This window comes from Triturus cristatus, chromosome 11 (genome assembly GCF_964204655.1).
Source record: "Triturus cristatus chromosome 11, aTriCri1.1, whole genome shotgun sequence".
NCBI classification, from domain to species: domain Eukaryota; kingdom Metazoa; phylum Chordata; class Amphibia; order Caudata; family Salamandridae; genus Triturus; species Triturus cristatus.
In genome coordinates, this window is record NC_140594.1 from 126,360,623 (window position 1) to 126,376,394 (window position 15,772).

Here is a 15,772-nt window from a genome sequence, read left to right on the forward strand (position 1 = left end):
GGTGGCGGGGACTGTTGAGAGCGAGAGGATGACCTGGGTTTTGGCATAGGATATGATGCTGATATCGTGGGTCCTGACTACATCAGCTAAGGACATCATGTTGGTGTTGAAGATGGTGGGGCTGAGGGATGAGCCTTGAGGGGTTCCGCAGATGGTGCTCGTGGGTTCTGAGGTGAAGGGGGGGGGATAGGTGGATACTCTGCGTGTGTGCCATGAGGAATGATGCAATCCGAGTATCTCCGTTGATTCTGATCTGGTGCAGTCTCTTAATTAGAGTGTGGTGGCAAACAGTGTTGAAGGCTGCAGAGAGGGCGAAGGATCAGGGTGGCTGATTTTCCCCTGTCAAGTAGGGTGTGGATGTAGTCCATGGTGGTGATCAGGGTGGTCTCGGTGCTGTGGTTTAATCTGAAGCCAGATTGGGAGGCGTCTAGAACGTTGTTTCTCTCCAGGTGTTCGGTAAGCTGCCGGGTGATTGACTTTCTCCAGGACTTTGGTGGGAAACTGGAGCACCAAGATAGGGCGATAGTTCTGGAGTTCGCTGGAATCTGTGGACGGTTTCATGAGGAGAGGTATGACCTCCGCGTGTTTCCATGCATCGGGAAAGGTGGCTGTGGTGATGGATGCGTTCAGGATGGTGGTGAGTTGTTGGCTGATCTTGTTGCTTCCTAGGTTGAAGAGGTGGTGGGGGTTTGATGCTGCAGAGTAGATAAGAGTTTGTGATGTCTGGTGTGGTGAGGAGTTCTTATACGGTCAGATGTTGGGCTAGGGAGGCTTCCGTTGGAGTGAGGAGGCTGGGGAGTTTGGGGCCGAAGTTCCCGTAGATGGTGGATATCTTGTGAAAATGATTTGCTAGTACATTGTAGAGTTACTGTGAGGGAGGGATCATGCTCTCGGTGGCTGTTGGATAGGTAAACACTCTGATGATGGGGCAGAGTTCCGTGGTTTGGCTGGTGCTAGCCTTGATGCGTGCTGCCTGTGCGCCCTTTTTTGCGTCTGACTCACTGGTAGTATTTGTTGAGTGCTATCTTGAAGGTGGCTCGGTCTGTATCGTCTTTGCTAGTGCAGCATTTTCTCTCCAGTTGTTTAGTTGTGTTTCATTGTACTGAGTTCCGGCATGTACCAGCTGGCTTGCTTGGTGGATCTGTGTGGTTTGGCTGGTTTTATGGGAGCGGCTCAGTTGGCGGCGTTGGTGATCCAGGTGTTGAAGTTCCCGACCACCTCTTTCAGGTAGGCTGCGGCATTGGTCTCGGTGGTGTTGAGGGCGTCCGTCCATTGGGTCTGTCACTTTTCCCCAGCTGTGGATGGAGGTGCTCGAAGAGTTGGGTGTGGTGTGCTCATGTGATGAAGTGTCCAATGAAGTGGTCGCTCCAGGTGAGTTCTGTGGTATGTCTGTATTTGTTGCTGGACTTTAAGGTATGGTCCTGCTCTGTGTGTGGGGTCTGTAACCCAACTGGGCGAGGCCGATGTTGTCATTCTTTCCAAGAGGTTGGCAGAGTTTTTAAGTCTGTGGCATTGTCCAGGTGGAAATGAGGTCTCTGAGGAAGATGTAGAGCCTGAATTGATGGTGAGTGGTGCGATGAAGTCTGCAATGGTGTTGCAAAGCTTGGTGCGTGGTCCTGGGGTCCAGTAGGCGAGGGTGCCTCTGATGGTTGTTTTGTCATTGGTGTGGAGTTGGAAATTCAGGTGTTCCTTGATCGGTGTGGTGTCGTCTTTGGTGGTCATGCAGCTCATTGATTCTATGCGGATGATGGCGATGCCACCTCCGCATTTGTTGGAGCAGTCCCAGTGTCCTCTTGTAGCCAATGGTCGCATCGGTGACTATGTCTTGGGCAGAGAACGTGTTGAGCCAGGTCTCTGTGATGCTTAACATGGATCGAGGGTGGAGATGGTGTCTCAGACTTCGGTGGTGTGTTTACTGTGCGATCTAGCGTCTATCAGGAGGCCTTGAGGTTCGGGGGCGGTGGTGTCGGCGGCGGGGTGGGTGTGGCTCTAGTTTCTGTGTTGGCGGGTGGTTCTAGGTTGCAGGTGAAGAGACTGTGGTGATGGTGAACCGTCTGTTGAGCAAGGAGATGCGAGACAGCAGTTGTTGCAACGTCTGGTGGTCCAAGGCCCAGAGATTGGCGGACTACCTGTGGGTTTCCAGAGGGTCAGGGTTCCTGGCGCTGGGTTCAGCCAGGCACGTACCGGCGAATATTGGCTAGCCTTTGGCGTGGCCGTGTTACGGCCTCCATTACGTAGGTCCTGGGAGGGGGAAGGGACGCTGAGGAGGCTGGTGGCCGGAAAACGGGACTGTAATGCCAAGGGCTGGCAGGAGCCCAAAAATTGTAAGAAGTGCTGGGGTAAAAGAGAATGAGCAAGAACCTCTCACTGGGTGGGGTGCGTAGAAGTGACCCATACAGGGCAGGAACAGCTTTTGCAACAGTGCAGAGGAGGAGGCACTGATTTAAGCAAGAGGGGGGAGCTGGTGAGGGCCTGCTCAATGGGGCCGCACTGTCCTCCGTCAAGTACGTCCTGGGATGGGTGCTTGGGAGGAGGGTGGCTGGAAAATTGGAGGAAACTGGGCTGTAATGCCAAGGGCTGGCAGGAGCACAAAAAATTGCTAGGGCTGACAGGAGCTCAAAAACTGAGAGAATGCAGGAGAAAAAAGAATGAACAGAAGCTCACTGGACAGTATGACCGCACATGCTTTAAATGGAGACCAGTCCAAGAAGAGGGATAAAGGATGAAGCTAACATTTACCACTTCATCTTACCCACTTCTCCCGCCTCGTATACATCACCGTGGAACAACTTTTAAAGCCTCAAGTCCATTTAAGCTTCACTTCAGCACGTGCTACCTTTTCCTAGTAACAGTATACACGTACTCTTGGTGCCAAAGGCACAGTAATATATTTGTTTGCCTTTCGGTGTTTCTGATGAGGCTGAAATCTGATGGAAGTTCGCTGCTGCCCGGAACTGTGTGTTTTTTTGGGAATTTGTTTTTTGTTCATTTGTTTAGACTGACCCTTTATTCTGAGTTCAAACAACTGAGAAATAGCAAGACTGAAGCATAGACAACTTCAGGGAAGTTGCCAGGATTGCGGCATTCTGAAGGTAGAGCCAAATAATACCAGGTCCGCAGTTATTGGACTCTGTCTGGGAAAACACCAATGCCTTTAGCTATCACAAATATGACATACTGCCATGCTTCATAAGCAGGTAAATATTTCATAAAGCAAGTGGCACTTACAAACTCTTCATTTGTATTGTGCAGAAATGTCATTACGTGGGGGTTTTCAGCGGAGTCCTATCCACCAGCTGTATAAAAACCTGCAGTTTTTATTCATTACTTACAATTGTACTCTCGGTTGACCATTTTGCTAACCTCTTAAGTGATCATGACCCCGATTCGATAAGTTGCCTGTTACAGATTCAAGAATTACATTTACAATAAAACCTATCAACCCATCCTTTGTAGGATTGATAAGTAGAATGGCGATTTCCCCATCTTTGTGCAGCAATCTTTAATGTTATGTTAGAAAAGATGATATTTTAAAATCCATGTTGACAGCAGATCTGTTCATCCAAATTCAGGACCAGCAGCATCTGACTCGCATGAATGGTTAGATGTACATGGCAACAGCAAAACGGCCTTTAACATATATACATACATACATGCACGGCTGGTCTTGGACTTGGATTGCCTGCTGCCAATCACAGTTCGACTTTTTGATGCTTCTAGGGCAGTGTGGTTCTCTGCCCACTTCAGTTGGAGCTGCCCTAAACTGGTGTGTAGATTGACCTTGTTGTAGCTCTGGCCTTTGTACCATACAAAAGAGCGTTTAGTGTTGACTTTCCCACAGATCAGGTGCAGTGTTTTTTTGTTATATTGGGATAGGTATAAAAGGGTGGGTAACGGCATACAACAAAGAATGAGGTAAGGTCCTGAAGTCTACAAAAGTCTAAACATAAATTATTTTCTGTAGTTTGGTAGCAAAGTGTTAACTAGGTGGTATTCTATAGCTGTTTTCAGATCTTACGTTGTGCAGCTTCATAAAAGGCTCTTTAACGTTTTAGTGAATTTTGTTGTGATATCTGAGCGACCCGTCACTATTGAATGTATACAATTTCTCTTTCCTAATTATTTGTGTTTTTGTATTAACAAACATCATCTTTTCATTTCATAGGGCCTACTCTCTGGTGGATTCCAGTCAAGTCTCGACCTTCTTGATTTCCATACTTTTAATAGTATATGGCAGCTTCAGGTAAAAGTTTGTCAATTTCTTTGAAGAAAAAAGTAAGGGTTTTCTATATCCTGTTAAGTTTGTACTGTTTGAGAATGAAAATGTGTTCCTACCTGTATTTTATAAAAGGGAATACTGTGACATTGTCTGTTGGTTTCCTGTATAAGCCCAGTTAAATTTACAGTTGAATTTTGGGCATGTAAAAACACTAAAAATAGAAATCTGACCTGTTCGCTAAGAATTTCTGGGATAATAGAAGGACATAGATTTGCAGTATCTGGGCCTTATAACTAATGGTCGGTTTGCTGAGTAGTGGACACTGACTGCTTTCACATTTTCTACAAGTAACCTGTGCCTTTCTTCCCCCTTCTATGGGCACTCATTGATGCCAAGCTTCTGTTTACATGTATTTGGGCACTTTACTTTCTCCAGTATCTGCTTTCAGTGGATTTTCTCATCCTGTGTGGGCCTCTGAGAAGTATAGGAGCAAACGTGCCCATTGCCATAATGGCAGAAATTGTCAGGGTTTTAAAAGGGCGTTCAGGTGTAGGAACTTGAGTCGGAGTTGGGCCAGGGTGGTGCGTTGCACTTCAGTAGTCCTTCTTATGAGTTCCCCGTTAATCGTTCTGTTTCTGGAGTTACCACCAATGCTAACTACACAAAATTACTGATGCCCAATGTACCTTTAAGTAAATACCTTGCTGAATTATGGTCTATTTGTATTGGATCTCTAGGTAGTTTTTTGTTGCTGTGGAGAACATCCAGTTAATGTGTGTTTGAAGTTGGAACCATGCTTAGATCTTTAACAGTAATAGCATTTAGTAAAGTACATTAAAACAAAGATCCAGTCGCTACAATAGTCATGCTTGTTGATTCCTGCTCCGTTGGTTATTGATCGGCACAATAAACCTGCCCTACCAGATTTATTGGGGGAGTGGGGACTAGTCTTGTGGAAAAAACAAAAACAAATGTTGGTGGGTATTGATATTGTTTTAACTTGTATGGTTATAGAAAAGTTTATCGCCAACGACTATGCAGGACTTTGATTTACTTCCTCCATCTAAGCCCAGCCATCTTAATGTGTTTTCAATGCTTTCTTATGCTCCTTTTAGACTAGTGTGGAGTTATCAATCTTAAACCTTGACCGTGCATGAGGTCTTTTCCACCTTCAACTCCAGATGAAATCTTGTGTTTAGTATGCAAGTGGTTCTGGCAGTCTTCCTGCTCAGTCACCTGTTTTACTGCGGCCCCACTAAAAGGTAGCCTGACTAATTTACCTAAATTTTCTTTGGACACTGTAGACAAAGTGGGCAAAACAAAAGGCAAAAATATTTTTTTGTAAAAAGCGTTTCTGCTCACAGTGCATCAGTCATGCCTGCCCTTGGCCAGTTGGGCACAATTTAGAATATAGTGGATATGTTCCTTCAAGTACGAGTCAAATTGTTTTTTGTTTGAGTCTTTCAAATGTTTTTGAAGTGATTACAGATCAGTGAAGGCTTGAATGACAAAAACAGCTTGGGCAACTATTATCCCTGCGTGAATGTACAGACATCCGTTTACTTGCACACTTGTTTGCTCAACTCTATCCTAGTCAAAGCCAGGAAGTTAACCTTTGGCAGAAATATATTCTCCTGTGCCACAGATACTTGGAAAAAATGGCAAACAGCAGTGGTTTCTTCTGGTTAAAATTGGCAAAAAGCAATGGTTTCTGCTCCATCTTTGATCACCATCTTCTTAGCCCCTTCTATGTACTCTTACAAAACTGTCAAGCCTTACTAAGCTAGAGAATGCAATAAAGAAAAACATAAGGCTTCAAACAAAAACAAACTTCGCTTCAGACCAAACCTTACTGTGCATAATTTGGATTCCTCACTCTGCATAACTAATTAGTAGATTGACTTCCTATTGTGAGTGTAGATTTTCTTCCTTTTGTTTGAGCTGGAAACGTTTAGTCATTTAGAAGAATGCTTCGCCAGGATGGTGGGGGGTGGAGGGGTGTTTTAATTTCTTTTTATTCCACTTTCCTACCTTAAATTCTGAAATGTGTATTTTTGCTCAAATCTCCTCCCATGTCTACTTACGGAGTACCCAGTGTGTCAAAAATCACTGTTTTAGCTTCTGTATTAAGTCAAGTGAACAAGCTGCTGGCAGAGAGACTGCCGTGACAGTGTGCCTGGCATGACCAGCTGTTGAGCTGTGCAAAAAGAAGGGAGCTGCTCATGCCAATCCCCTGGTGGACTATTTTCTAGTTGATGTCCCGATTTCTTGTAGGCACTGACACCACAACTTGGCAATAAAGGCGGGTGGCAGGCTAGACCATGGGCGGGCCTAGAGGTCAGAGACTAGCTTTTGTAGCCATCTGTGGTCTTAAAACATAGGTTCTCAACAGTGAGGGTGAGCTGCATACACTAGACTATTAGTGATATAGACCTTCCAAACCAAATAAGGTCTTTGGGGCAAAGGGAGACACGCCTTTGTCCTTCAGGCCTCCCTTCTCCTTTCTAGCCCGATAGTGCTTCAGGCTAGGATTAACAAACCTGATAGCAATGTCAACCATTGGTTGTGTGTGCAACTACAGTCTTCAGGCCAGGAGGCGGTTACGGAGAGGAGAAAAGAAGCACAATTATAAGTGGTCAGATGAAAGCTTAAAAGCACTCTTATAAGTGAGAATGCAGACAAAACTGTGCCCTTTTTGCAGCCAAAGTGGCCTAAGCCATTGTGGAAACCCAAGGAAAACTGGAAGTTCAACAGTTGTAGTTGGAATCCACTGAACACTTGTCAAAAAGATGCGATCATAGCACAGTATTGACCCAAATACAGGCAGAAATGTTTGCGTCCCACTTTGATTTCTAACCTGAACTTAATGAATCATGGTCAGACATACCTGTATATCCCCCAGACACTGATTGTTATTAACTGTTTATTGCTGGTTTCCTATTCATGTGCTCCCAAATGGATTACCAATATCCCCCTGATTCTCTTTCTTTGCCTGTTCCTTTATAAAATTGTTCTTTCCTACATTGTAACACCTACATACCATCCCCACCTCTCCTTTTGACAAAGCTTCGGAATTCTTAAGATTTTTTTTTCTGTTTTGATTTGCCTAAATGCCAGTTAAGCTTTTATGCAAATGTGATTGCTAGAGTATCCATGGTGTGGAATTACAAGGACCGGATAGTCATGAGGACCAACCCAATCTTCCTGCAAAAGACATTATCCCATTCTCATACAAGTCAAACAGACAAAATATTGAGTTTCTTTCAAGAACCAAAGACTCTGGTCAAAAGAGCACTGCATACACTGGATGCCCGTAGGGCGATAATCTACTACCTGGAGAGAGCAAATCCAATTGGATAAGGGAAACCGTTCTTTGCATCATTCGCAGACGGTAACAAAGAGAAACGTGTCTCCAAGAACACCGTCGCATGATGGATAGCCCAAACGATTTAAATATCACAAAAAGGGTGGCATATAGCTAGTAACTAAACCAAGAACACACTCAACAAAGAAGAAGATAGCTGCATTAGCCTTCCTGGCAAATGTTCTTTTGAGCGACATATGTCTGGCAGCCACATGATCTTCACTACACACTTTCACAAAACACTACTGCATCGACATCCAGGTAAAACGAGCATTTGCAATGCAATAGGTCTCGCATTATTAAAGTTTGAGCTATTGGTGTTGCATTATTTAGCAATGCCAATAGCTCAAACTTTAATAATGCGAGACCTATTGCATTGCAAATGCTTGCTTATTACTGTCACCGAGCGGGACGGATTCACCCACGTTCAGAGAGTTATATCAGAAATTGTGAGGCAGCTGAAAGGAGGCCAGGAGGCCCGTGGTAGGGAAGCATTACTGGAAAGCAGGTCAATAGAAACGGCGTGAAAGATTGTGAGGGGGCAAACTCCAGCCCTTGGTGGAGCTGTAACAAACTAGACATTGATATATTGTCCCCTCAGAGCATCCTGCGGGGCTATTATCCTCCCCCCTAATGAGCTTGTCATGCATTTCTCTTTATTGAGCCATTACAATCTTGTCTACATCTGCTGATACGTTTCTGCAAAGGGGACGCTGGATATTGTTTCTGTTCTGCAATCTGTCCCTGTTTTTGAATGAATGCCCCTTCTGACCTTGTAACGGACACAACTATTATTAAACGTGATTCTATGAGCCAATTCGCCACAGTCCAGAAGGCACGGGAAATATGTTTTCCACGACAACGCGTTCAGACTGTTACTCCAGTAAATGAATGTGCAGGACAATGATGGTCGAATGAGGATACCTCTGTTTTAAGTGTGCACTTATGCCCGAGCAACGCGTGACACCTGGTTTGCTATGGTGATGCAGTGCTTCTCAGCCAGAGACGTCACACCAAAAAGTGGGTTATGTGTTCTTACAGCCCAAAGACAACGAAAGAAGACAGACTGAAAAGGAACACGAAAAGATTAGACTATGAATAAAACACAATCTAACGAGAACGATCCTGCAAGTACCAAAACTAAACGGCAAAATATTGTAATAGAAATCTTAAAAGTGCTGAATTGGTTCCAAACCTGAAGTGGGATGTCCTCGGAAGTGCCTTGGTGGCAAGAGGTAGCAAGTAGCAAGTAACAAGCGGCAGTGAAAGCTATTTTGCGATCGCTATTGTAAAAAAAAATAAAAGACGGCTGCGAGTGGTGCGTGTGCGCCACAGCAAACATGTGGTTTCAATTATCGCGCCCGTGTCTGGGCACGATAATTGAAACCACATGGCCTTTGGTGCGTGTAATAGACACCAATGGGCCATGGGCGGACCAATGCGTCCGCCTTTGGCCTATTGCGTGTCGTGTTTGGGAAGAACACGCACGAAAAGGCCAATCGCGGAAGCCAAAAGGAAAAGCACCCGCACAAGCGTGTGCGATTCCAGGCTTAATTTTAAAACCCCGTACAAAAGGGATCTCGCCTGCGTGAGTAGTGCTGCGCACTGCAACGCTAGGGCGCGAGCCCTAAAAAGAAAGCTCAAGTGAAGCAAAGAGTACTGAGGCATTGTTTTCAAGCTAAACCTCCTCCCCAACCCACCCACCACAGTGAAGAAACTGTTGCAAAATGGATGCACAGCATATGAATCTAGAAAAGATTCACACTGCAATACTAAATGCTTACTTACTGGTAGGAGTAGTTTTGCAGCTTGAAGAATTTTCTGGATTCACATGCTACCCACCCTCCTCCCCAGGGAATTTGGTGAGACAAAGTAAACAAAGGCAAAAATGAAACCTAAATGAGGTACAAATCAGAAGGAAACCTATGTAACATGAATGGGCAGACAGCTGGCAGGAAAAAGAATCTGAAGATGGCGACCAAGCTCAGGGGCTTATGGGATGGGAGTCTGACATCAGGAGAAGGCTGTCCCAATCTCCATATGGGGAGGACAGTCTATGCCGAAGAACAACAAAAAGAAAAAGCTACTACTACAAGAGAGTTCTGGACCCAACCACTAGATGGCAGATTAATGCACAGCATGTAAATCCCAAAACTTCTTTAAGGTGTAAAACTACTGGTAAGCATTTTGTTGCCGTGATCAAGACTATTAGTTTAGTATTGTCTGGACAGACTGTAATGGCGTTTTGTTCCAGATGAACCAGAGGGGTCCTGTAGGTGTGGAACAATGAAGGTCTCGGGAAGGATTGCTGAGGGACCCCATAGTGGAGATGAAAGGTCAGAGATGTGAAAGGGTGTGAGGAAATGTCCTGCTTTTGGCTGGTTAGAAAAGATTGAAAGCATTTAAAGTATTGTTACAGAACTCCAGGTCGAGGGTTGGCCTAGAAGAATAAGGTGTTAGACTTTATGGAATGCTGCATATAGGTCTAATGAAATCAATGGATTTTAGCCACCTTTGTCCAGAATGAAAGGTAGATGTTCGGTGACAGCCACTAAGTCTGTTTCAGTGCAGTAGGAGGTTCTAAATCAAGAGTGGGAATGGTCCACCAAGTGTTTGGCTTCCAGGTAGTCCGAGCTTAGAGACCAAAGTTTTTTCGAAGATCTTGGATAGCTGGCAGCAACAAAATCGGTCTACAGTTGGATGAGACCAAAGGATCTGCAGATTTTTTTTTGAGCAAAGGAATAAATAATACTAGCTCATTCAAGTTAATGAGAACTGTACCAGATGCAAGAGATTGAAAAGCTCGCAGAGAAAAGGGCTGTGTGTGTCCTGACCTAGCTTCAAGATATATGGTGTGCAAGGGCCATTTGCTGAACCTGAGGAACAAACAAAAAGGTTTGCCTAAATATCATCCAGGACAGCAGGCCCAAGTGCTCAAACTAGGCACTGGGAAGGGGTGAAAGGGTATTATTGAAATTGGATCGATAATTTTGGGGTAGTTAGGAGGCAAAATTATATTGTCTTTGTTTTCTGAAAGACTACTAAATTATCGAAGTTACTGTGAATTAATACTCTGTTGTAGACAGGCCTCCTGCAGAAGAAGCGGTTTTACACTAGAAAGTATTTCATTAGTAGAGTGAGCCGATGCGGTCAGCTTAAAGTGGTGCAGACCTTTAAAAAAAAAAACATTCCTTTCCCACTCCAGAATTCATAGTGAACTTGTAAAATACCAGTCTGGGTTTTCTCAGAAAAGATTTTTAAACCAGTTTATAGACCAGAAAGCACAATGACTTACCCAATGCTGGGATCTAGTCCAGTTCTTCATCAGGATCATTTCAGACTAGATAGTTAAAATTTAAGATATTCAAGAATCTGTTCAGCTTGATGGTCTTGTGCACTATTGCAGTATTATTTACTTGATCGTCTCACTGCAGGAATGCCTAGATGACCATTCAGGTCAAACTATAAGCACACTGGTAAGGTCAGGTTTTGGTGACACAACAGTCAGCCCCTGTAGTGAGCAAATAAATCCTATAACTTACTCCGATTCATCAGGAATAAAATCACCAAATATGTTCAGCAAAGGAAACTTTGCTCCAGATTGGACCTTGCCTCAAAATCCCACTATACAAGAGAAAAACATAGGTGGCACATTTCTCTGTTCTGTGGAAAGCGTACCCCTAAGCTATGGATAGTCCCACTCTGTCCACCAACAATTAAAGTGCAAGGAGTCGGAGGCAACCTTTAACAAAAGCTATTTATTGCGCTTAGCGGGTGTAATGTACAACACAGCACTTAAGATGACCTGTGTAGACTGGGCAAAGATCAACACTCAGCCTGGCATATTTATGCAAAACTCAAAGCAGGGCTACGTGACTTCATACAAAATTGATTAACAGTGGAAATTCCCAGTGCTAGCCCGTGGCTGGAAGAAAGGTTGCACCTTACTAGAGAAGCGTTTAGCATCAGTGATAAAACCTTCTCCTAATTCTGTGGTTATCAGTTACATGCTACAAACAGATGAGCAAATTGATGAACAGTCCGTTTTCCATCATGTCAGCGAAATGCAAAACGAACAAAGCTCTTTGCTCAGAAAAACAGACTTACGGGCAAAACAATTTCTTGTTAAGTGGAAACTTTCAAGTTGCTTTGATTTAAATAAATGTCAGCCTAAAGACCAAATGGATGCTACTTATGTTCACTCTATAGTCCACTTCTTAAAGCAAATGTCTCATTTTAGGCAGCCATACTGTGTAATTACCCCAAACATAAGATCCACAGATAATTAGCCTATTTTCAGAAGACTACTCAAGAGTTGGTTTCTTCCTACATAACCACCATACTCTCCCTCCTTTTTTCCCTCTACTTGTCTCAATATATCTTCTCCCTACACTCTGACTCATCACAAACCTCATTCTTCTACTATGATCTCCAAAATAATCCTTCCTTCCCTCCTCCATCCCTCCTTGGATCACCCCAGACCTCCATTTAATACTATTATCTCCCAAACAATGCTTCTAAATTCTTCCCTCACCTTCCTTCCTTAGTCTCATCCCAAAACTCAATTTAGTACTATAATCTCCCTAATCCATTTCTAGAGATGCATCCCTCCATCTCTCCTTATACTCATCCCATACCTCATCTTATTACTATGATCTCCCAATAAACACTTTCTAGACTCTTCCCTCTTCTCTACACCCCATTCCCCTTATTATCCTTTACAGTCCAACTAACAGTCACATGTCCACCACTCACTTTGACTCAAATTTCACTATACTAATCCATCACTAATCCTTTTTGGGTTTCAGAGTAGCGCGCTACTCGCTGAAAAGCGCTCGGACGCCCCGTATGGTTTAGTAAGCACTCTTTAAATACAATACAAATTTGTGCCTTATTTGTTATCTTACTTTAAAATAAAGATGGCTAGAGTTGCCTCTTTGTCACATTTGGCTGCATATATTGTCTGTGTTGTGTGGGATTTGAAAAGTTCACTTGCACCACCATATCCGATGCAGAACATGCCTCGTTTTGACAGTAGTCCTGTCTAGTGTTTACTAGTAGAGGTTAGTGTGGAAGAACAATGTTTTTCAGTTAGGCCATGGCACATCCTCCCAGATAGTCGTCAGTATTGACGGAGAAACTATGAACAAGGGCACAAGCTTTAACTTTTTTTTAACCCTGATGAATCGCTGACCATAAATCACGTCTCTCCTGCTGTCACGGAGAGGGAGCTAAATCTGGTCTTGCCTGTTTGCATAGAAGAACTAGGAGTAATAAGCCATTGTGTGCTGTACGCAGTTCTATAGATGAGTTGGTTCGCTCCTGGGGGGGTTGGCGGCTTGTGTATCAACTCATTATTTAAACCTAATTACTGAGAGGTGTATGGGGTCAGTTTCGTAGTCGATGAGTCAGTGGTGGCGACCTACACGATTTACTGAAATTGCACTCATTCGTAAAATGAAGTGTTGGAGGATCACTGATCTCTCCAGCAGAAGTATCCAATGCTTTTAAACAATTGGCCACAGGTAGGACACTGGGCCCGGATGGCTTGCTGTCCAAATGTTATGCCTCCTACCGGGCGATGCTAGTCCCCATATTAATTACAATGCATTCAGATGCGTATAAGCCATCAATTTTGGTAACTTCCCCTGTTAAGTTATTTTCACAGAGATTTCTGTAAATCTCTATTGGCAGTAGTGTGGCCTCTCAGCGCACTCTGGATCTGTACCATAATGCCCAGGTCTCTTGGATTCAATCACAGCTGGGTCTGTGTTGCGAGGATGTCGTATACTTTGATACCTTAGCGCTCCACCTCAAGAATAGGCCTTGGGGGAATTTAAAAGGATGAGGCATTTTCACGTTTTTAGCAACTATAAACTTCTGTTGGGAGATAGGTGGCCAATGCATCCACCTTGTCTGGCCAAATATATCGCAGTTCTGCTGAATTGCAAGGTTCTGCACCGTGTGGATGATCTAGGCACATCACTGCTTGTTAAGTATGAAGTCAATTTTTGAAAATGGTAACAAAAATGTTACATAACATAGTACAGAACATGGTTCCGTTGTGCGCTAGAAATTAACTTGCAACTCCAAAACAACTGAACCATTTAGAAATTGATGATTCTTCTTTCAGATTCCCCATCTAAAAAGTATCCCCAAGTGCGACGATCTGTAAAATGCCAAATGCTCTCAGATGAGCGCTATGTCATGCCAAAGATGAGCGTTCTTTGTTGCGTCAATTTTTCCCATGCCTCCAATGGTTGGAATCTCTTGCAAAGTTTTCATTTTCACATTTTTCTACAGATTTACCCCAATTTAATTTTATCAGTTGAAGTGTGATGCTCCTGCTTGCCTTCACCTGTTCCATGTCCTGCACCGCCCTACACATAATGGATGGATGGATGGGTGGATGGAGTAAATGTTTGACCCACTTTGTTGGTTTGCAGTGCATGACCATGATCGAACCTTGTGATTTGAGGCACCCTATGACCATCAAGAAGGGTGGCCGAGGTGTTCTTCCCCCTTCACCTCAGGAAGAAGGGGTTCATGAAGGACTGAAGATGGTTGCAGTTAGTTGGTTCCAATATAGCAGTGTGAAGCCTCACGGGAAGCCGTGGTTATGCCAGTTCGACCCCAAAACGTTTGCCTCCGATGTTCAACAAAAATGGTACCTTTTCTTAGTGTGCAGATGCAAATTGCTGTTTTCCTCAATTTCCTTGTGGTGCCCAATTAGTGTTATTTTTCGTTTTCAAAGATAGGCTTTCCAAAGTTCTCGACAAGGGCTGCCAGCAAAGAGGATTAGTAGTGGCTCAAAACGAGCTTCCTTGCATAAATATTGATACTTGTCTCTTAGCGGTCCTGAGACTGACCTCTGGCTGGACACTTGCAAGCAAGTGCCCTTTGGTGGTGCCTGCTGCGGAGTGCTGCTTTTTCTGCTTTGACTGTGCAGTTGTCTTTTACTGAAGTGATAAAAATAAACGACAGATAGCGTATTGTTGTCTGCCGCATACATTTGTCGGTTTGGTAGCAGATTCTCACTGTTTGTAAGCAGTTTCCAAAGAAACAGGTGAGCGTCTTCTGACGCGAAGCTTTGTAGTTTATGAAAGCCGGTCAGCCCCATAGTTTATCGAACCCTCCCTTAGAGGAAAAAAATAAATAGTTTGCATCTGCTTCCGTGGACGCTTTTGTAGCATGAACCGACATCTGGCGGTTGAGTCCGAAATGTTCTTTATCATATGCAAGACAGAGCTAAAAGCGCTGTATTTTTATAGCGCTTTCTACTCCTAATAAGGTGTTGAAGAGCTTTGCCTTCGAGTAGCATGATCCGTTAGATACAAAAGCATATAGACTAAGGCATGCGTTTAGAAAGTTAGACGTCTTGATGACCACACACTGTCCACGCGGTTTGTAAACAATACACCGTGCAATTTTATTACATAATAGATGTGACAAAACTGTGACGCAGTTTAATATATATGGCTGTTGGAACGTGAGGTGTAATATTCACGTGCACTATCGTGCAGCTTACCCTGGTGAGGTGAAGGAGCTCAGTCATTCGTGCCGCTATTCAAGGGAAGGCTCGTGCTATAGTGTAGTGGCTTCCAGGTGGTTGAATGCAGTATAATGTGCATAATCATTCTCCACATATTCCGTGTCCTGGAAGAACTGCATTGCATTCCAGTAGTTACAAAACTTTCTATTTGTAATGAAGTACCATTATGTGATGTCACTTCTTTTGCTCCGCTGCTGTTAGCCAGGCAAAGTCAGACAATTGCAGCCATATTTTCCTGCTCATTGAGTAGCTCTTGGACAGTCTGACATTCATACTTTCTTGCAGCCTCTTCTGTTCTGTGTGTTGCATAATTCTTGCCTGTATAGATGTAGAGTAGTATCGTTCCTATTCTTATTGCCTTGGTCTGATCTATCATCTCATCTGGCCTTAGGTAGGAGAAAGCAGGATTTTGACAATTTTCTAGAATTTCAGTTGGCTGTAAGTGGCTTTTATCCTTGATGGAAGCGAATGAGTCACCTGTATTTTTTAAATTTTTAAGAACATCTCTTGATATTTACAAGAATACGGGACCCTTGCCATTTGTGGCCTTATGGGTAATACGAAGGGCCCTAAGTTGATCATAGGTGAGGTGGTTACCTCGGCCGATTATTACCGGCCTAGCCACTGTTTTCCTATG

General features: G+C 43.8%; 1 protein-coding gene across 1 annotated transcript in view; it reads left to right on the forward strand.

Moving 5' to 3' along the window:
• Positions 1–15,772, forward strand: part of SPPL3 (signal peptide peptidase like 3) — a 327,309-nt gene that overhangs the window by 163,034 nt on the left and 148,503 nt on the right. The window contains exon 2 of the mRNA XM_085636155.1: positions 4,166–4,243. Coding sequence (XP_085492281.1) covers positions 4,166–4,243 — 78 coding nt within the window. The remainder of the gene's footprint in view (positions 1–4,165; positions 4,244–15,772) is intronic.